At 38.7% G+C, this 23,371-nt stretch overlaps 1 protein-coding gene across 1 annotated transcript; it reads left to right on the plus strand.

Moving 5' to 3' along the window:
- The first annotated feature begins 16,035 nt into the window (after positions 1–16,035).
- On the plus strand, positions 16,036–19,117 carry lrrn1 (leucine rich repeat neuronal 1). The gene has a single exon (XM_079340483.1). It carries the CDS (start codon positions 16,175–16,177, stop codon positions 18,326–18,328), a length of 2,154 nt encoding a protein of 717 aa, XP_079196609.1. The 5' UTR covers positions 16,036–16,174; the 3' UTR covers positions 18,329–19,117.
- Positions 19,118–23,371: the final 4,254 nt, after the last annotated feature.

The raw sequence follows: 23,371 nt of genomic DNA on the forward strand, positions 1-23,371 counted from the left end.
AAGACTAGAAAAGCGCTATACAAGCTCAAGTACATTTACATTTACACCAATTAAAATGATAAAAAGTTATGGTTATGCTAAAAGTAATTAAATTTATAAAAAAAAAAAAAAACAGTTTCAAGTAGAGGAGGTCATCTCATCTCATCTCAGCTTGGATTTTTTCAAATCAGTTATTTCAGTTTTCAGAGAATAAGTAAGTTTTTAAAAAAAAATGTAAGAAGGCTATACTAGAAGTGGGCAGCCTGAGTTTGACACCACTTTTTGGACTTTCAATCATATTTAATCAATCAGTCTTTATTTGTTCAGCACCAATTCATAACTTATGTTATCTCAAGGTACAAAATAACAGGTTGAGACTGTATCCTTTATTATTTGCCACATGCCACTCTCCACCCCAATGACCTACTCTAGCCACTCATTTAATAAAGGCTTAAAGCCCAAAAGCTCATGTTGAAAAACAACTTTTACTGAAAAATGACTTGCTGAGTTGATGCTGGATGGTATCCCATGAGAATAAATGAATGAAGTAATCCAGGGTTTAGTGTTAGCATATCTATTCTTTGGCTGTGTGACCACAAAGGACATTGTCATTGTGCCATCATGTGCCTTTAACTGATCCATGGGCGGCTGTGGCTCAGTTGGTAGTCGTCAGTTGTCGTCTCTCAACCGGGAGGTTGAGTGTTCCATCCTCAGCTCCTGTGAGCAACATGTCCGACGTGTCCATGGGCAAGACACTTAACCCCGAATTGCTCCCCCTGCTGCGTCAGAGGTGTATGAATTTGTTATTTACTTTTGATGGTCAATTTACATAGCAACCACTGCCATTAGTGTGTGAATGGGTCGGTGTGACATGGGATGTAAAAAGCGCTTTGAGTGGTCAGAAGACAAGAAAAGCGTTATACAAGCTCAAGTCCATTTACCATTTACGACTAGAAATTGGATTACCACCACTGTGACAGAAATCTGTTTCCAGCAAAGGAATAAAACAATAGTCTAGACAGCCCTGTGAAAAGTTCTTTTAAATATGGATCGCAGTCAGTACTGCTTTGTAGTTCAGGATCATTGTTTTATTTTTCTGAGAACAGTGTAAAGGTTAATAGTATAATAAAGTCTCTGTTGCTGCTTTTACTTTTGTCTTCAGAATCCAAACAATCAGAAATAATAGCAGAAAGTAAATTTGGTAAAGACTGTACTGATAATTTAAGAACTCTATATATATCATATTCCTCGTTATACAAAGGTGAATTATGTTCTGTTAAAAATGATGTCTCCTCTAAGCATATTTCTTTACCAAGACTCATTTTCCATACCTAAGCACCACCTTCCAAGCCTTAGAAACAAAGATGTCTCTGTGACATTTTCTCATGTCTCCTCCCCCCTCATCCATCATTTACTAACACTAATTCCATGCGACCAAGCAGGTGTCTGAGAGCAGAGCAGCATTTCTCAATTGTCTAAATGCAGCCTTGAATACTGGAGTCTAAAGACTCAGCCAATTTTCTTAACAACAGTATAAAGCCTAAACACTGCAGCTTAGACTGGTTCTATTCTCTTCCATTGAGTCCAAGGTCCCAGTCCCATAGCAAGGGTCAAGGTGATAGGCTGGCGACCGCCTGCCTTATGCATATGGATGCCAGACGCTCCATCTGCTCCACTGCAGAATACACACATCTTTCTCTGCTCTCTTTTCTGCCTCAAAGGGCCGCCCTGCCAGACCTTAAAGCATGAGGTCACTTGTTGGTGACAGTCACAATTCAATGCAAAACCATAACAGCAATGCAAGTCACCAACTCAACCTCAACTGCCAAAGCTGACTCTCACAAATTCCTACCTCATCACATCTGTCATCTCAGAATTATTTACACAGGACTTCATTGTTTGATTGCTGTGCTGGTAAGAATCTCTTATCTCATATCATGGAGGTCACAGAAGAAAACAATTTTTTTTGTTTAACTTGGCCTTTATTTATTATTTATGTGAGCTGAGAAGTCGAAGTGCACAAATATTCTTTTTCCAGCTTCACTCTGAAAGTAACCATACGCACACTTGGAACCTGCCTTGCGCAATAGCAAACAGATTTGTTTTCAACAGAGCTGCTGGACAGAAAGTTGCTGAAGGTTAAGTGCCTTGTTTGATGGCACCTCAATATTTTTTTTTTTGTTTTTTCGTTTTTTGTATGAGCAAAGGAAACTTTGACTTGATAAACGTACCAATTTATGAGCTTTAAGAACAAAAACTATTTGTAGCCGTTTAGGTTTTGCACAAATTCAGTGTAAAATGTTGTGATCTAATGAGGCACATACAAATATGAACCCAAAAAAGGGCATAAAATGGAACCTTTAAATTGTTAACTGCTTTGTAATAAACCAGTGTTAGCAGGTCAGGAAAACTCTGCAGCATGCAGTAAATGGAGTGTGATGTTAAAAGCAAGTCATTAGTTAAAAGTTCTTTTGATTAATTTAATCATTCATTTTAAATAAGGTGAACAAACATCACATGGAAAGAGAAAAAAATGATGAACCATTCTTGAGAGGTGTTTGTAACATATGATTGTTTTTTGCATTTCTGTTTTGAGCTTTTCTGTAGCATTTGAGATGGACAAATAGTTATGTAATTGACAGTTGTAAAGATATTCAACCTTAGACTTGAATAGCTTCCTGATACTGTGCATGAATAAACATGGATATTTGTTTATTTTAGTTTTTGTGTTGTTCATGTGCTTGACTTTATTTTGTGAGCATTTTTAAACTACACTGTAAATTTTCAATTGTCATAAATACATCATACATGCTTTTAAACATTAGCAACACTTCGCTATTAGCTTACATTATGCTTGTTGAGCCATTTCTGTGTCAATATTCTTCAGCACTTTTTAGAAGCCTGAGCTTATGAAACCTTATCTTAAATGTAAGTGTTACCTATGCAGAAAAAAATAATAAGTGGCACCTGTAAATAATAGCAATGAAGACTAAGATTAAGTGAAATATGGATTGCTAGCTTTTTTGTTGACTTTTCAATACCTTCCAAACTGGGTGACACTGCATATAGCCATGATTACAAGTTCCATCTGCCACAATAAAACGTGAAAACTTAGGTGTAGCAGTTAAACAAGAAAAAAATCAAGCTAATGATATAACTGCAGATTGCGAAGATTTAATTGAATCAGTAAATGTGTGTTGTCAACATTTAAGTATTTTCTTACTAATTACACAAAACTGTCACACAAAGTCATGTTCACAATTGAGATTTCATTTTAATTTCCATTTTTTAGTCATCAGATTATATAGAGTATAGGCAAGTTAGCTAATTATATGGTCAAGAAAATAATTGGTGTATAAGAATCAAACAACACAAAACTGTATTAAATTTCCATAGATATTCTTATTTTTCAAATGCCAACTTTTATGAAGAAGCTAGTATAGCTGTGTTTTTATCTTCTGCAAAATGTCAAACAAAAACATTTTAATTCCACAAAGGGCCCTTGAAAGAGATGCCTAGAATACAGAGGACATATGGCATAACAAATCAAATATGTATTCCTATATTTTAAGGGAGAACATTAAAGCTTGGAAGACTTCTTTGAAGGGAATTCCCTCTTTGAAATGAACTCAGCAAAACACAGCAACAGCTCTGACAATCAGAGGCAATTCCCACCACAACGTCACAGGAAATGGACCATCCATTCACTCAGCAGTCTCACACCTTTCCAGCAGGTGCTCAGTGATCGCAGGGGGATATTCACTGGTGTATCCATCCAGAGATTGGAGCTAAAGCAGACAGGCAGTGCCAGCTTATCAGTTAGCTTTTGATCTGTCTTTGGGGCTCCATGTGGGAATATATGAATTTCAATGGTGTTGGATTTTCTACATTCCCCACTGCTTGATTTTCCCTCCATCAATCCATCCATTTGAGTGAGCAGCTGACCTCTCTCTCTCTCTCTCTCTCTCTCTCTCTCTCTCTCAAGCTTTACGTGCTCTAAGGCACATAGTGTTGTAACATCCCTGGGAGATGCGTCTGTTTGGTTACTAGGCAGATGTTATTAATATTTAAAGGCAGTGTTCCTGTGCATGTTGTGGTGCAAATTCACTTCTTCTGTGGTGCAAAGTCTGCTCAGTCTCATGGGATAAGATAGAAGACTCCTACGGATGCAGGATCGTTCGCCTGCCATTGCCGCAAACAGCTGACAGAGTACAGGGAAACCCTCTTACTTCGTGTTTGCTTATTGATAATCCAGCTCACACCATACAGTACCATGATCCCTTTGGAGGCATGTCAGGAAGATATTTTTCTATGCAATCTAAAAGTCTGCATATTTACAGGTGAGTTTGAAAGAGTTCATATGCATGCCTTATGGCTGGGATGTGTAACTGAAGCAAAAGAGGGAAGTGACTGAGTAATGAAACACCTCGGCTGTGTTGGGAGAAGGCTGCAACACGGGAGGGAGAAGAGGTGAAAAAAAAACAGGATGAAAATAAAACAAGTGTGAAAGTGATCATACTGCCATATGAAACTGCCAAATCTGCCTGGCAACCACAATTGCTTCAACAATGATCAGCTGACTTACTAATAAGCTTGATTCCTCCCTTTGACCTTCTCACCTTCAAATTGTAATACTGACCTTTGTGTTGCTTGTAAATATCAGGTATTAGCTCTCTTCATGTACAGTGGGAAAGGTGTACTGTTATAATATTGAGCCATTTCAGTCTTACACAGTAAATGTATAAAAAAAGGGGCAGAAAAAAAAGTTGGGTTCTCATTTCCTGAGCATGCCCATGCATGCACAGCAGGAGTTTTGATAATTTACATGAAATAGATGTGAAATAAGATGAACAGATATGACCGCAAGTATATGCATAATAATGTTTCAACAAAACCAGGTAAAAGGAAGTTAAACCATCTAACTTTTATCATTTAGGGTTGGACCACTTTTATTCTGTTTTTGGCTATCACATTATCAGTGCTCAAAGTAACTATCAAAAATAAAATGAACAACCCTTGTAAGTAACCTCTATTAGAGTTTGTGAAAGATGATTAACAGGAGATTGAGGGCCAATTTTAGCAGTCTGTCTGTGGTTTAAAATAGCCCAACCTCAGGGGAGTAATGATTGCATCATTAAGGGACATTGTCATCTTAACTCATGTGTATGTTCTTATAAAATTAAATCAAATTTGATGACATGTGACATGTTTAAGCCTTTGTTTCAAAAAGAAGATGTTTTACTGAGCAGAAAAGCAATTATATAAAATATTTACTTAATTTAATCTTGAATTCATCTGGAACAAAATTTGGTTTGTTGTGTGTTTTTTTCTTCCGGTCCTGTCTCAAACTGAGTCACACTGTCAGAGGTTTGAGAGGGTAGTGTGCTAAGACTACAGTTGGCCAGTATGTGAGCAAGTGTTTCAGTCTGCTCCTGCTTCAATTAGCTCATGCTCAACTTTCTGTCAGTTGTCCTGTCAGCCAGAGGCTCGTCCATCAACGGACCAACATTGGGCCTGCCTTCACCAAGGTCTGGCCCTGAATCATTGTTACGCCCACATCCACCTATTAATTCATCCCCCCTACCACCTCTTCTTTTGTGTTTCTCTAAAAATAGCCTACGATGTGTTTGCAGTGTACACTGGGGAAACTGGCCTAATATTGGAAGTGTAACTGCATTGAAATTCTAGTATCAAATCATTTGGATTTAAAGACTGAATTCTCCTGAAGATTGTCTATATTTATCATCAATGTTCGATTGTATTTTGATATAAGCATTCCTATCACACAGACAGTTTCCTTGATCTCCCTCCGAACTTCCTCATGAAGTGAAACTATTTTTAGATAGCAGCTGGCAGTCATTTGCACAAAAACTTTTATTCATTCCAGCTCCTGCGTGATCCATTTTTGCGGACTGTGATGCACGCAGCATACAGAAAATGGGTTTGTTGCTTCACAAAAGTTTTCTTTAAATCTGGTTTTTTGATCTGAAACTGAAAGTGCACAGTGTCACATCTTTAGATGACAAAACCTGACAGTCTCGACTGTTACTGCACAAGTTTACAGCTGTCTTCACCATATCAAACATATTTTTCTGGCAATAGATTAGATGAACTAAGAGATCCACTGAACATTAAGACTGGACAGAGTGAGAAGATGGACATCATGTGATTAGGGGTGCACTGCTTGATAATGACCACTGGTAAAGAGAGATGATGTGGTGTTTAACACTGTACACAGAGAAACTGAATCGATAGCAAACAAACCAGACCAGTTACAGTCTTGTACAAAAGCCCAACTACAACAGCCTAGATTGGAAATACACGGCTACATGTTCTATAATGTGGCTGACTTAGTGGTAGAGTCAGTGGTGTTACAACCGGACGTTTTGGGAATCAATCAGCTCCTGCTGCCACAGCTCCGATGTTTCCTGAGGCAAGATAACTAACCCCAAGTTGCTCCTGCTGCATTGTTGGCCATATATGATTGTGTATGAATGGCATTAGTGATAGTACGAATTTCTGTTAATATGTTCAGTTTGGATACATCTTGTAGAGAAGACTTTGCTGTTAGCAGACTATGATCTATTCGGAGAAGCTATGACCATATTTGAAGAGAAACACGATATATGAGGTATCATAAAAGTATAATGTTCGGCCTCAGTTGACAGTACAATGTTGAAGTGTTCCTCAAATATAGGCGTGACATTTAAAGAGTAAAGGTCATGTGTTTCTTCATACCATGTACAGAAATATCTAAAGTGGGAAGGAATTTGTGGCATCTGTTGTGCTGTATATAAGGGTTCCACAACGACCAAAAAAATCGTCTATCTTTCAGCCTGCACAGAGTCTCAGTGTTGTCTGTTAGAGTAGAACCACGGCCGTGATATGCTGCATGAATATTATCCAGTCTGTTGATAGATTCAGCTTTAGGGACAGTTATATTATTCAACCCATCAATTAGTTAAAACTGAACGTCTCTTTAAATAACATCCGTTTGCCATCAGTGTGTCATTGGGTAGGCATCTGAAAGATGTCTTACGGACCGTGTTGAAAAACAAAGAATGTGGACCCAAGTGTAGAATTGAAGCAATTTATTTAGAACAAAAGGTGAAAAACAAAACATACATTCAAAAATCCCCAAACTGAAAAATCCCCAAAAGATTGAAACAGGGAGTCATGAGAAATATACATCGGAGCACAAGGAAAACATACATCTAACATGGACCGACATACGACAAAGATGTGACACAGAGGGGAAGATGCACAGAGACTAATTAGTAGGTAAGGTAGTAAAACACAAATGAAACACACACACGTACACACTGAGAAGACTAAGACAACATTGAATTGTTTTGTTTCAATTTAATGAAAGATTGTTGATTCTTGTCATGTAATCATTTCAGTCAAATGCCCTCTTTCCCAAATGTTTATCCTGATGCTGAAGACATACATTTCCCATGAAACGAAACAAGCTGATGGTTGCGGTTTTTAGCAAATCTTACTCATACATGATTCACACACAGATTTGGTGTGCTATGCAGTATAATGTAAAATTCAACACGTTGGCTGTGTTCATGGAAGAGGAGATGACCAAGTCAGCCTGTGCCACAGAGTAGCTTTATTCTGTTTGTAAATGCTTTTTGAATAGATGTTATTCTTTGATGGATCAAATCCTTATTGGAACCAGATTCTGTAACAAACATTTGCCAGATTTTATAATTGGCTCAAGTCTATCATTGATAAGCACATACACAAAACACACATAGCACACATAGTGGCTATAAAAGCCATGGTTGGGATTCTGACTTGATATTACTTAATACTCTTTAAAGGAACGTTATTATTCATCTGGTGGAAAGTCATCACTTTTCTATCTATCTATCTATCTATCTATCTATCTATCTATCTATCTATCTATCTATCTATCTATCTATCTATCTATCTATCTATCTATCTATCTATCTATCTATCTATCTATCTATCTATCTATCTATCATTGGTTACTGTCTGATAAAAGCAAGTTGAAGTAATTAAGAAGCCATGAGCATATACATCTTTGGTGCTTCAAAGTAAAGGACACTCATGAAGCAATTTCATTCTAGAGGACAGTGCAAACACCTTAACACCTTATTTATTGATAGCTCATACTTAGACCCCTTTTGACCTCATTCATACTTTTGTATACTTTTTGTGCAGTTGCCTTACACTTTGAGACATGGCAACAGGCAGGAGCAAGTCACGTAAGAACACACACGGCTGTATCATCCCAATTGAGAGCAAATAATTAATTCAAATCATGTAAGATGTTCAAATAAATTATATTATAAATAGAACCAAAATTCTTTGAAGTCTGAGCTCTGGTTAAAGGGTAATTCAATATTCAGCTGATTGTAATCATGTGATCCCAGTATAACAATTAGCTGCTTATTTTGATTCCCAGTGTATTTTTCTCAGGGTGTGTATGCTGCCATTTTTTATATCAAAAGTCACTGAATAACTAATTTAATTTGGCAAGCCATCTGTAGCTTTTACCAAGAATTATACATTTCTTATGGTATGATTAAGTCTTTCTCATTACATTTATTAAATGCATTGGCTTACCATTGTTGCCTTATCGCTGTTTTTATTGGTCCATTTCTCCTCTTACCAAGAAGTGATTTCCTACAACCCACCAAAAGGTGCATGTCAGAGCTTGAGATCAATAGATGTGCTACATGTATCTTTAAACATCTGTAAAAAAAAAAAAACACCTGTCCAAAATATTCGTCATGCCCCAAATGTATGGATCTTCTTTTTCTTTTCTTTTTTATCATGTCATCAATTATGGGGCTTTTGACCATATTTTTTAGGATCCTTATTCATTCATTAATTCATTATTTATTAAACACGTAAATTCATGAACAAATACAAATAAAAATGTATATTTAAAACAATAATAAAATATTTATTATGTAGTAATTTTACTTTTTGTTTTTTAAATGCACTTTATGTTATAGTGAATTGTCGTGACATAACGTGTATGGTTATTGTAGATTATTGTAGAAAGCCAGTGTGTGTGTGTGTGTGTGTGTGTGTGTGTGTGTGTGCGTGTGTGTGGGTGTGTGTGTGTGTGTGTGTGTGTGTGTGTGTGTGTGTGTGTGTGTAGGTGCTTGTGTGTGTGCGTGTGTGTGTGTGTGTGTGTGTGTGTGTGGGGGGGGGGGGGGTTCCAGCGATAATGCTATGTAGCACCCCCCCCCACCCACCCACCCACGCAACCTCCTTCGCCCCATGCCCCCGCCGCCCTCTGCTGTCTTTGTTCTCATCAAAACAAGCCTGGAGCAGATGGTGCTCTGCTTTGCTTAGCCGACAGTGACAGGCAGACGCTCTCAGCCAATAGCCTGCTGGGGAATCAGCTGACTGGTCTGGACATCGCCAGGTGTTTTTGTATCAATTTCCTTCTCCATCCAAAGGAGGAACAGGCGGCGGCAGAGGAGGACTATTGCAGCGACAAACCGGTCGGTGGTGGATGGCAGCAGGTCGGAGAGTTCTCTGCAGACCACACTATGCATCTCTCAGAGGAGCCTTAGGACTGGTCGGATACGCGAGGGACAAATTGCTGTAAACACCCCACAATACCACCTCCCCTTGGCACAATAACATTGATCTTATTTCTTGTCTATTGAAACCGAGCCGGCAAGCTTTTTGGATAAAGGACCTGTGTGCTTGGGAACATAGGACTGGAATGCCAACAAGGTGAGTCAGGACAGAAATGAATGAATGTTCACTGCTGTAGCCAGTCAGACTGTTTTACGCAACAAATTTGGTTGGGAAATGTATTTTCAGTGATTTGAACAGTCTCCACTTTTTCTCAACACTTGTGTTGTGTAGGCTACAAACATAATACATTGTAATTAGTTTTCATGCACAACATACAGTATTTCCCTGCAAAGGCCATACATAAGGATGTGTGTGGATGCAGACACTCAAGGGCATGATCGTTTTTTTAAATGCAGTTGGTTTGAACGACCCGGAATAAGGTTTGACTTTATGATTTATTTTCTCCTTTTAGGTATGAATTGATTTAATAGCACACTCCTTTAAAGGCGCTGTAGATGTTACTCTTCATAAAAGTTACTTTGATCTCGTTGCAGTAGCCTGCGTGCCATGCCAGAAGGTGCAGCGTGCGCTGTGCGCGACGCTGTTTGCTAAATGTGATTAGCATATTAATGTTTAAGTATGTCGGCAGATGTCTCGGTGCCTCCGTTCTTAGCAAGAAGTCGCTGTGTCTTTTTCGGGGAAAAGACAAGGCCCTCTGTAGAAGATTGGATGGTTAGGATGGGGTTGCGTTGGCAGGGGGTGTATTGTGGTTCTCAAACGCTTCTTCTGGAGCTGCAGCTGTTGCTCTTTTGTTATGGAGACTGCTGACTTGCATCACTCATTGAACTTTAGGCAGAGGAATAGAGGCTACCGTTGAGAGGTTTAAGATGAGAACAGGAGGATATTTTTTTTTAGCTTTTCACACGGTGGCTTTTTTCTTGTCCTACAGAGTCCAACCTTAAAGGACTCTGGCCTTTTTTAAGAGCAAATTGCTGAGTTCTCTTTTTTTTGTGGAACTTTGGGTCAGATACAAGGCGTGTCTTCAGATAATAGTGTTAATACAATTATTTAACAGCTACGTCTAACTTCTGGCACACACTTTTTTGGTACTCACAGCTGCTGTCTAAGGAAACACTTTCAAGTGTCAAAGGCAGGTGCATTCATGTTTGCATGTGTATGTGTAGGTAGGAAGGGGGGTGGGTTAGGAGACAGCAGGGCTCATAGGGGGGTCTTCAAACCCCATCACACTTCCCCAATCACCACCAACATTAGCTCCCAAGGGTAAAGGCGGGGGTTGGGGAGCTATAGGTTTTTGAGCTTAGCTTGGGCTATTATTCAGAAGAAGGGCTGAAGCATTAATCCTTTGTCCTTTGTGGGCTTTAGGTCTCAGACACAACAGACAGTAACTGTCCAGCTCACCCTGCCTTCTATATGATGTGCAGAGACATACAAAATGTGTGCTGCTAGGTGCACGGAATATGTGGACGTATCAGAGAGGGACACAACTGGGTTGTCGTCCTCCATGGCGTTTAACACCAAGTCAGACAAGAAACTACAGAAACTTTTTTCCCCTCAAACTCTGAGATGCTGTTTGAATTTCTGGCGTATTTTGTTTCCTGTAACAAATCCCACAATCAATTAAGGGCTCAGTCGGCCTTTTTCAAAATCGTCCATCCATGCAATCAGAACATAAACTTTCTGTTTGAAGGTGAATTAGTTTGAGAGGTAGAGCAATCAAGCTGCTGTTAAATCAATACCACAAGTATTGTTGATGACGTGTTGTGGCCCAGTTATTTCCAACATGCCCTTACGTGAATCACTTTTTTTTTTTTAACAGTTAAATAGAGATCCAGTACAATTCTGAAAATGCAGTTATATTTGCTGGGAGATTTATGTGTAGTGAAATGTGTTACGTAAATACCCTACATATCTTAATAGTGTCTTATCCTTGTGTGTTGAAAGCTTTCTTTACATTCCAAATAAAACAGGCTTTTTTTCAACTTCTGCTTATTTGAGACTCCTGCGAGGAATTACAGTGTTAAATTAAATCCTTGGAGAGTTGTTGCAGAAATTGTTGAGGTGTGAGCATAAGAAATGATGACAATGAAGGAAACTGAAGGATAACTAACACCAAATGCCTTCATTGTCCTTAAAGAAAACTAATGTCTAATCTGTCCATAAACAGGGTGTACGTGATTTTAGGAAGCTGCAACATGTTTTAGTTTTAGGGTTAAGATAGACAAGTGGGAAAAGATGAGTAAAGAGAATGTTGACTCTTTTATTCACATGCGGTATTAGATGCATGTTTCCCTTTGTTATCTGTTGGTTTCTCAAAGGCACCCCTAGGCCAGCAGAGTTGAATACCCTCTGGGCTGTTTCATGGGAGAGAGCACAGCTTTAGATCACATTCCTCTTTACCCATTTTAGTCTCATATCCTATTGCATCAAGATTTACAGATTCACTAAAATGTCCTCAGTTTGACGCAGACAGGAATTTCATTTCATTTATTTTTGAACTCAAAGGGTTTGAGGTTGATTTACAAATGGACTGTATCTAGTTTTGCAGATATATGATTTCGTCAGAGGGCGTTCTAATCTTATCTCATATTCTCATATCTCAATCTCATATCACATATTAACATAAATAAGTCTCGTAGGATAAGGAAACTGTAGACGTAAAGCATTGGGGGAAAGAGTAATTCTCTTCAGAGGTTATTACAGAGAAGTTTCACATTCTGAACACTTTTGCGACCTGGGCAGTACTTCTTCTCAATAGTGTAAATGGTTATCACTTTACCGCAAAGAGTACTATCTTTTTACTATCTACTATATTTTTAAAAAGGCACATCTCGAAAAACTCAACAGAAACACCCTAGTTTTAAAGTTGTTATAACACAAGCAACATTCCCTCAAATGAAATGACAGACATTAACTTTTAGGGCATGCAGGAAAATACTCTGGTTTTATTGATATTCAAGGCGGAGTCCATACCTTTTAATAGAAAAAATAAATAAAAATAAAGATATACAACTGTGTTTCAATTGGTCCATAAAAGTTAAAATAATCATTAATTGAATTCCAGTTGATGCCCAAAAGCACTGTTTAACTAAAGCCTGGTTCACACGGCAGGATCATTACGCCGATTTTGGCCCAGATTCTCACCTTCCGATAATCTTAAGGACGCCCCGATCATCATAAAACAATCTTATAAGATCATCCTGCCGTGTGTGCTGTGTTCAGACCGTTCTCGTCTGGTCGGAAGAATGTCGGGACCGCTCCGATCTCAAATCGGGGATATTCAACATGTTGGATTGTTTTGGCCCGATCTCACATCATGTGTGGTGTCCCCCGAGGAGAAAACGAGCTCGAGCCTGTTGAATGTGACGCATAGCCAATCAGAAAGCGAGGTGACGTAGAGCAAAACAACAACTACTCACCTCCATATCATGTAGCAAGTACAGCTCATGCTCCCGTTGTCTCCTCTCTGTGACCGACGCCTCTTTTTAAAACGTGTTTTTCAGATAAAATCAGCACAAACGATCCCTGTTACATCCTCTTCGTCCGTTTGTTGACTCTGGAATCACGTTTGATCTCGAGAGGTTTTGCGAGATTTCCCGTCTGATCGGGGGATGTTCGCGAGTGAAATCGGTTTGTGTGTGGTGTGTTGATGTTGCCGTGTGGCCGCACACCACACACTGTACGACCAAAACTGTAAAACCTCTGATTATTTATCGCCATGTGGTCTCTAAAGTTTGGGAAATTGGCCGACAATTTTAAAATCCTGCCGTGTGAACCGGCCTTTAGGTTTAAAGTGATTAGTGTGACCAAGACTTGACTTCAACCCGTCATTGAAGTTCCATTTCCATTTGGCTATGTACCATTGATAAAATGACAAGAATATATGACGAGTAATTAGTGGTCTTTCTGCTAAATTCCCTTTGTATTTTTAACTCGCATCAGGATGCTCACCATCCGAGACTTCCACCAAAAAACATGCTTGTGCAGCTGTTGGTATTTACTTCAAGTATACCTTCATACAGTTCAAAAGGGTTCAAACCTGTGGGGTTTTCAGTTTCCTGTCTTTGAGGTTGTGTTGTATTGCATTGAGTGTTACTCTGCCTGCTGTGTGTTTAAACATGTCCTGTGGTTATAGAACTCTGACCACAATGGACCTGCACGTAAACATGTGTCAGAAAGGCCCCTACAGCTTTCAGTAGTTGTAAAACTCAACAACAGGATGTTTACGCGGATTTTTACACTGAGTAATAGACAGCTTTAGAATAAGGTGACCAGATTCCTGAAATTAAAATTGGGAATATTTTCAGCAGAATGGTCAAATTGAAATGTTATCATTATGACGTAAAATACAGGAGCAATTTCATGTTAATGCATTTCGATTTTAATATGTATTAAAGGAAATGAGCTAATGAGAAGTTTCCGTAGTCTTGGTAGTATTATGATTAAAGAATAGCCACCTCTGTTAAGGATGCATGAGTTATTTATCGTGCCTGCAGCATTTGACATTAGAGCCGTAAAAAACAGAGATAAAACAAAAAACAGATTCTGAACTTGTTTAACTTATTCATTATTTAGCTGATGGATTTTATGACCATATCTCACACCACTCTTTGGAATTTTTTGCACTTTTGCACTTTCAGGTAATTATTTTGAAATTGAGAGATGAAGCGTGCTGTTCTACGCTGCATGTTTCTTAGATTCCAAGTTGAAGTTGAAATCAAGTGTGAGGTGACCTGTTTCCCTCTGAGAATCAAGTACACTGCTACTAGCTAATCTCCACTTCAGTATCTCCAGCCACTAATCCTTACCACAAATGGTCATAATATACAGTGCTATAGCTTAAAGGCTTGATACTGTGCTGTCCCTGCTACACTTGTGCTCCGCCCTGTTCCATAGAGAATAGCAAGTGTAGGAGGAGCAGAGACATGCACATGTTTCCTTAGTGTTGTTGCCAGGCAGTTTGCATTCAGATGAATATACCACCCTCCTGTTTGAAAGCCTCTTAAGTGCTGTCTACTTAAGCTGGTGTTGACCATCAAGCGATGTGATGGAGAAGGCTGTGGTGGTGCTATGGTGCTGCCACACTGCTCTGCACTGTCTATGTGTCTCAATTAGTCAATTCACCTGATTTTGAGTCATGGGATCTTTTAATTCCTGCTGCAGAAAGCTAAAAGTGTAAATCTTGTGTAAGAAGTGGAGCTATAGGGATACAACCCTTGCATGAAAATACAATCTATTTACTGTCGAAGGTATTTGATCATTTTTCTCTACACTCACTGTGAGAAGTGTTTACTTCAACACTTATATTTGAATCTAGCGTTACCTTGCAACTTAAGCAAGCTAGCCAGCCAAGAACCATGATATTATGTGCCACTAGTTCATGGAGGAAAGGAAACAACTTTTTTGATACTGTACATTTTTGGACAATTAAATTATGGAGATGATGGAAATGAGGAGGAGGCTGGTATCTTTTGGGCTACACTACCAAGATTGGACTTTGGGTTGTACTAAGGTTGATGAACAATAGCCTGCAAATATGGTCAACCACATCTAAATATATTTTTTTATTTCTTAAAAGCACACGAATCAATGGTAAAAGATGAACATTTTCTAATGGTTCTGGATTCCTGATTCAAGTTTTTGAATTAGTGCACACTTCATGATCTACCCCGGTCATCTGTGTGACAGGCTTGCTGCTCCATTTGGAGTTAAAGAGCTAGCTTTAGCACTTTCCAGGACGTAAAACAAAATTCTCTATTTAAAATCTTAAAAGATGAGAATCTTGATTTTTACATAAATTGTTTTTTTTCCCCACCGAGCATGCCAGTTTACCACCAGCTACCACACCAATTTCTATATGGTAGTCCACACTATGCATATTCTAAAAGTGTCCAATGATCTTCTCATAAAGAATCTCATGAAAGAGTGCTTGTGGGTGCGTTTGATAGACTAAAGCCTTCAATGGAATTTGATCTGTTTTCAAGTAGTTCAGAAAATGCTTTGTGCATTCATTATAATGAGCTGAACTTGCATGTTCTTAAATCTGTTGATGCTGCACATATCTTGAAGTCTCACAAGGAGTATATCAGCAGTTGTTCTTGGTCAGTCTGTTTGGAACATGTCAAGGAAACCATCAAAGAGTGTGTAAACAAACAGTTACTGTGATATAACAGAGTCCAAAGTCAGACCAAGCGATCTTTGAATTTATGCTTTGGTACAAGTATTTGAGCTTTGAAATGTCAATATGGTGTCAATGCCCAGAACATAGAAAAGTTGTTGACATATTTCACTAAAAGTCCAGCACTTAAACTTGACTGAAGTCTGCAGGATGCTTGAGCTGGAAAACTGAATAACACTAACACATTATTGACAATTGTTTATCCTCTTTATTATGTTGGGTAGACATGTTTTCTAATTAAATATGTTTGTCTTTTCTTTTTTTCTTACAGAACACTGAGGCTTCAAGATCTTGTTTAAAACCGTATGCTTCAACTTTTAACCATTTCGGTGGACTGAAAGGCCTTTTCTTTGGAAAGCTGGTTGATGACTGTAACACACTCACTCCCAAGGTCCTCTGCCCCTCCTCCTGTCCCCTCTCAGAATGGCTAGATGGAGATTAGACCGCTTTCTTCTCGGCCAGGTGTTTGCTGGCCTGATACTGTTATCTGTGGGACTATCCTTTGTCCAGAGCAATGATTGTCCCCAGCTGTGTGTTTGTGAGATCCGACCATGGTTTACTCCACAGTCTACTTACAGAGAAGCCATAACAGTGGATTGTAATGACCTTCGCTTGACTCGCATCCCGGGGAACCTCTCAAGTGAAACTCAGGTTCTCCTCCTACAGAGTAACTACATTGCCAGAACCAGTGAGGAGCTGGAACAGCTCTTCAACCTGACGGAGCTGGACTTGTCACAGAACAACTTCAGTAGCATTCGAGATGTTGGCCTTTCCAATATGACCCAGCTCACCACGCTTCATCTTGAGGAGAACCAAGTAACAGAAATGCCTGATTACTGTTTGCAGGACCTAAGCAACCTGCAGGAGCTTTACATAAACCACAATCAGATAAACACCATCTCCGCCAATGCCTTCTCTGGGCTCCACAACCTGCTCAGGCTTCATCTTAATTCTAACAAACTGAAGGCCATAAGCAGCCAGTGGTTTGAACCTACACCCAATCTTGAAATTCTCATGATCGGAGAGAACCCTGTTGTTGGAATTTTGGACTTTAATTTCAAACCGCTAGGCAACCTCAGAAGCCTGGTTTTGGCTGGGATGGATTTGACGGACATCCCTGGAAATGCCTTTATAGGACTTGACAATCTTGAGAGCCTTTCTTTTTATGACAATAAGCTGGTGCAAGTTCCTCAGAGAGCCCTCCAGAAACTACCAAACCTGAAATTCTTGGATTTAAACAAAAATCCAGTTCACAAGATTCAAGAAGGGGATTTCAAGAACATGCTAAGACTGAAGGAACTTGGAATAAATAATATGGGAGAGCTGGTTTCTATAGACAAGTATGCACTGGACAACCTTCCGGAACTCACAAAGCTTGAGGCCACGAACAACCCTAAATTATCTTTTATCAACCGTCAGGCTTTTCGAGACATTCCAGCCTTGGAGAGTCTAATGCTGAACAACAATGCCCTGAATGCCCTCTATAAGTCCACAGTGGACTCTCTCCCAAATTTACGTGAGATAAGCATTCATAGCAATCCCCTGCGCTGTGACTGTGTTATCCAGTGGATGAGCTCAAACAAAACCACTGTCCGTTTTATGGAACCTCTGTCCATGTTTTGTGCTATGCCTTCAGAGGTAAGGGGTCTGCATGTGAGGGAGGTTCTGCAGAATCATTTAGTAAACCTGTGCCTGCCTATGATTTCTCATGACACTTTCCCAAGCCACCTCAACCTTGACATTGGCATGACAGTGGACTTGGACTGCAGAGCTGTGTCCCAGCCTGAGCCAGAAATCTACTGGGTAACACCAATGGGGAACAAGATAATGATGGACACCCTGTCTGACAAGTACAGCCTGAGCAATGAAGGGACATTGAGAATTTCTCAAATCCAAATAAAGGACTCTGGCAGATACACCTGTGTGGCTCAAAATTCAGAGGGAACTGATACAAGAGTGACAGCCATACGAGTGAATGGAACTCTGTTAGACAGCACCCAGCTTATGAAGATCTACATCAAACAAACTGAATCTCACTCTATATTGGTTTCTTGGAAAATAAACTCCAATGTACTGGCCTCTAACCTTAAGTGGTCATCTGCCACCATGAAAATAGACAACCCACATATTACCTACACTGCCAAAGTACCTGTGGATGTCCATGAGTACAACCTCACACATTTACAACCAGCAACTGAGTATGAAGTGTGCCTCACAGTCTCCAACATCCACCAACAAACACAGAAGTCATGTGTGAACGTGACAACAAAGCAATCCGCATTCACTGTCGAAATATCTGACCAAGGGACCAACACTGCTCTCGCAGCAGTCATGGCAACAATGTTTGCAATCATAAGTCTGGCGTGTCTGGGAGTGTACATTGCTAAGAGGTGGAAGAGAAAAAACTATCACCATTCTCTGAAAAAGTACATGCAGAAAACTTCATCAATACCCTTAAATGAGTTGTACCCCCCTCTTATCAATTTGTGGGAGGCTGACTCTGAAAAGGAGAAAGAGGGCTCATCTGAGACCAAACCCAGTCAGGTGGACACTACACGCAGCTATTACATGTGGTGAGAGCTACAATCCAGAGGAAGACGGAGAGACTAGTTTCTTTCAGGAGCACAAATATACATCAATGCTTCTTTGTGTAAAAGTGAACAGAGTTATTTTGTCTTTCTTGATTCTTTAAATTCAGATACAAACTGAGATTTATAGATCTTTGGTTTACATTCAACTTTTTTTAACCTCCATTTCGAAACAGCAACTTTGTAAAGCTTTCTTGAATTACAGTAGTATTCACTGTGCTTTATCTTTAGTACTTGTTGTGATTAACACAGCATGAGCATTGTCACTGATGTAGCATACAAGAATGGACAAAGATGCAAAATTAAACCTTTTTTCACATTTTGGCAGAACTGTTAGCTACTGCAATCTTTTTCTCTCGTGAGACAGTTTTACTGTTGACTGTTGTGCACTGAAATATATATACAAATTTGTCTATCAACACAATTATAAGCTAAACAAAGTATGTTTAGACTTGATATGCTGTCTACTGAATAATGTTAGCTATCCCTCTGTAATGTTGTATCAACTATTATTAAATTAAGTTTTGTACATGGAATACCACTATGTTTGATGTAGACTTAAAGTTTGCAGAGCAGCTATTGTAAACCAGCAATAGAATATGAATGTTATGAACTAGGTAAGTAGATGTAAAGCTTTTGAAATTTCATGACATTTTTCTTTTCTTATTTTGCTACGATATGTATACAATCACTGCTTTTGTTATGGTTTAACCACTTCAACATGTTGTTTCAAGCAGCAAATTTAATAAAATCTTACTTCCTCTTATTTTTTACACAATTTTGACACCAAGAGCCATTACTATCAAAATTACAAAGATTTGTATTGTTTTCATACATTTAATGTATTTGCAAGTTGGAGGTAAACTTTAAAGAGCATGACTGTTGTGCAGGGGAATTTTACAAAATAAATAAATAATAAAATAATAGCTACAATAGTGTTGAGAGTAAAGGCAAGCTGCAGATTGCAGTGTTTGCCCCTGAAAAGCAGTTATCAGAGAATCATTAAAATTACTTACTGCACAATATGCCTTGGACTATACCATTACATCAGAAACAGAGATGGTGGATATATTATTACATTTTTGTCAACACAAATCTGCATCTCCATATCTTTATTTTTATGAATAAAACCACACACGGAGGATAATGCAACTGAATGAATGGGGGGATGTAGATAATTGATAGTGACAGCAAATACAGATGACACAATTGTTTGTCACTAATCCAACATTTTATATTCAACCAAAATGTTCTTGTATTTTATATTGCACTTTTTGATGTAAGGACATCTGATCACATTTGAGACTGCAGTTCATCATCATTGTATCATTTTAAATTTGCTATAGCAATATGAGTCCATTTTCTTCCTCTCTGCTAGCATAACATGATAAAACAGCAATCATCTCTCTGTGTGTAAATACGTGTCATCTGTTAAGTTATACTGCCAGCACAGTTTGCCAGGTTCATAACTCCACCGACAGTGCACATCTTTATCTCATAGGTTTGCCTTTAAGTGAATCTCCACTGGGAGCCCAGAAGTCCTGTCACTTTATGAGGACAACTCTGGGCTTTTTGGTGCAATCAAACCATTTCTGTTTAGCTGCTCTCTTTATGCAGTTTCTGCCTTTAATCAGTTCATTGTGGATTAGCAATATGACACAAATTTAATAACAGCTTCACACAAGAATGTTACGATAGATGGTTCAATCATTAAAAAATAAGAGTTTTCTCTTTTATAATTTTTGCGTTTCTTTATGAAATCCTTGTGTGGGGCTAACATTTTAAATGGCAAATGGACTTGAGCTTGGATAGTGCTTTTCTAATCTTCTGACTGCAAAGAAGCACTTTTACACCGCAGGTCACATCTACACATTCTCACACTGATGGCAGAGTTGGCTTTGTAAAGTGTCCGTCAGACCTAAGTAATCGCATTCACACACATTCTTGTATGCTACAGACAACGCAGCAGGAGCAATTCAGGGTTAAGTATCTTGCCTGAGGACACAAAGGACAAGTTGCCGCAGAAGTTGGGGATCAAACCCCCAACCTTTGGGTTGAAAGACAAATAACTCAACTGAGCACCACTGCATAAGCTGAAGCTGTAGAAGAAATTGAGGCATCAAATTATGAATATTGGAAAAAGTCTTTAAATCTACATTATAATGTGATTTATTTCTCCATGATAGAATTGAATATAAGTGAAAGGGGGGTGAAAATTAAGTGTCACTTACTCCAGTGTAAGACCAGTGTCAGTAACTAATTACTTTTAATGCATTTACCTTAAAGTTATGCAGATTTGGAAACTGTCTTGCACGCCACAGCTTTATTTCATACAGTTATTAAGAGACACAACTAAGAGTCTGTTAATGCCATGGGCTATCAGGGGACTGGTGTATTTTGCTTAGTGATGAACAAGTGACATTTGTCAACCTGCATATTGTAACTGCTTTTTAAAAAAATGTCCTTTTGTGTACACAGAATGAAGGAACCTTTAAGTAACCTCAGAGGGTAGCCTGACAGATCTGAAATCTGCTCACTGGACAGCTATCAATGAAAGCTTTTCAAATGATTTCCTGGAGCCTGCACCATGTCCCATCTCAGTGGAATGTTTCCATGACAACCTCCCCCCTCCATCCACAAGCCCGTATTTGCAGCGAAGTGAAAGAAGTCCCTCGAGCCTGAAATATCACTGACAAGGTCAACAACCTGTAGGTGGGGAAACACTACAAAATCCTGTCCACATTTGAAGGTGTGAAGGTCGAAGAGTTCCATCTTTCCACTGAAAGTAAGGTAAAATGGCACAGATCGCTCCCCACCTTCTTTTCTTCAGAGATTCTCAAATTCAATATTTAAAACAGTAGCTGATGACAAAATAAATGGAGTATGTGAAAGAAAATCATCAACACATATTTGCACAGATCTTATTTCTGTCAGAGAAGGTTGTAGTATGAAGCCAATTCTACATTTCTTCGACTAAGTTAACTTGTCACCCACCCTGAAGACCCAGTCACGAGTCAGGGGTATCATAAATGTGGTCTTTGTTAATTCATGCTCTTTGCTTAAGGCATATAACGGACACTCACAATAAAGGTACTTGTTCCATACAAAGAGGAATAAGTGCAGGCCATTTTCATTCAGGCTGTTAGGACCAATGGAAAAAATAAGAAACAGCAGCATATAAACAATACATTTTGGCGTACAAGAAATTATTAACACAAAGAGACCAAAGACCAAAAGTAGAGGGTTAATAATAATATTACTAATGAAATAAAAAATAAGATATTTCTTCCAGGCTTTGGTTGCCAGCATATAAACACTGAAATCAAACAACCGTTCCATTCTGTCATCATCAGTGCTCTAAAGCATTTCAGGATATTGAGCGTTCATGTCATTAATCAGGAATGTTCTTAACTAATCATGAAAAAAGGACAATACAATTTTTTTTTAATTAATTCTCTTATTTCACATACTTCACAAAACCTTTGTTCGTTCCTCTGGGACACTATCGGTTTTCAACTTCCTGAATAATAAGACAATGTTGAGAAAAAATCCCTATTAAAGTATGTAAAAAATACTGCAGTTAGCTGAATCAGCAGTTGTTAATTATGTGTTGAACGCATAATGAATTGTTGGAGCGATTGTTCTGTTGTTTTCTCTCAAGGCCTAATTACAGAGCTTTGTTTTTGCCTGCAGCAGACCAAGTGTGAATGAAGTCTTACTGCTGAAACATGAGCTTGAAATTCATTTCAATCTCCTTAGACACAGCTCCTACTGTTACAGTTGTGTTGTTTTTAAACAGGTATACCTAGTGAGAAGAGTTATGTACAGAAATCAAAATACAATACTGAACCAATTTTATAGATTGCACTCCACTTTCACATGAAGGTGAAGCCAAACAATTTACATTTATTGACAGCCTATAGTCATCAAACATTTCAAAATGCTGTCTTAATTGCGTTCTCAATTGTGTTTGTATTTAAAAAGAAGCAACATAACAATGCACATGCTTTGTTTCTCATGTTACATTAACAATAACCAGAAAAATGGATTGAATCTATGCATCACGTTTTGACCATTTTGACACAATTGAGCTTGAGAGAGAGAAAGAGAGTGTGTGAGAGAGACTGTTTGGGCAGGCCATTGTTATAATAAGCTTTGGAGTTCACCATTTTCTTAGGATATAACTGTCCTAGATGGCATGAACCACTGTTACTAATGCAATTTGTATTGCTCATGATTTTACTGTGGTCAGGTGTAGTCAGACGAATGCACATCCAAAACACTTTGCAAAAAGCCACAACAATCATTTATATCATCACGCCACAGCAAAGGCAAGCACAACAACACAAATACAAAAGCAACAACAAAAATGCAAAATGTCATCACACATTTTTATTTCTGTTGTGGCATTTTGCACTGGAGTTTTGTCTTTTTGTATTCATGTTGTGGCTTTGAGAATATTGTTTTGGATATGCATTCATTTGATACCTTCAACTTCAACCTAAAACAATTCTCAAAGACAGCTTCACAACATTGCAAAAAGCATGCAAATCCGGTCACAAAAAGATGCAAGAGATCACAACAGAAACACAGACGAGACTGACAAACATCAGCACATTAGTAATCTTCAGAGATAAGAGTGAAAAATAAAGAATGTTTTAGGAGTTTGACCTGCAGTCGGGGATGACTTGTCTGTAAATTTCAACCAAACTTAATTCAATCTTCAAACTCAGAGTGAGCTAAATGTGTTGCTTGCCTCAGGAGGCTGATGAGCTGCCTTGACTCCTTGCTTAAGTCTTACACAAGATCTTATTGCACCAGTGTAGTCACACTGTTACTGCACTTGCCTTGCATGAGAGGAGGGCATCCTTAAGTCTTGTCGGACAACTGCTACATGGTGTGTGAAAATGGGCAAAGGTTGTTGTTGTTGTTTTTTTATTCTTTCTGACCTCTTTTCTTTCATAATCACTACCAAATACAATACTTGACTTAACAGGGCTTCAAAAACATTGAGGAACTATGCATCACTGCT

The sequence above is a fragment of the Symphodus melops genome (genome assembly GCF_947650265.1).
Source record: "Symphodus melops genome assembly, chromosome: 4".
Taxonomy (NCBI): Eukaryota; Metazoa; Chordata; class Actinopteri; order Labriformes; family Labridae; genus Symphodus; species Symphodus melops.

What these genes read in the sequence shown, in the direction of transcription:
- lrrn1 (XM_079340483.1), top strand. Translation starts at nt 16,175, where the DNA reads ATGGCTAGATGGAGATTAGACCGCTTTCTTCTCGGCCAGGTGTTTGCT.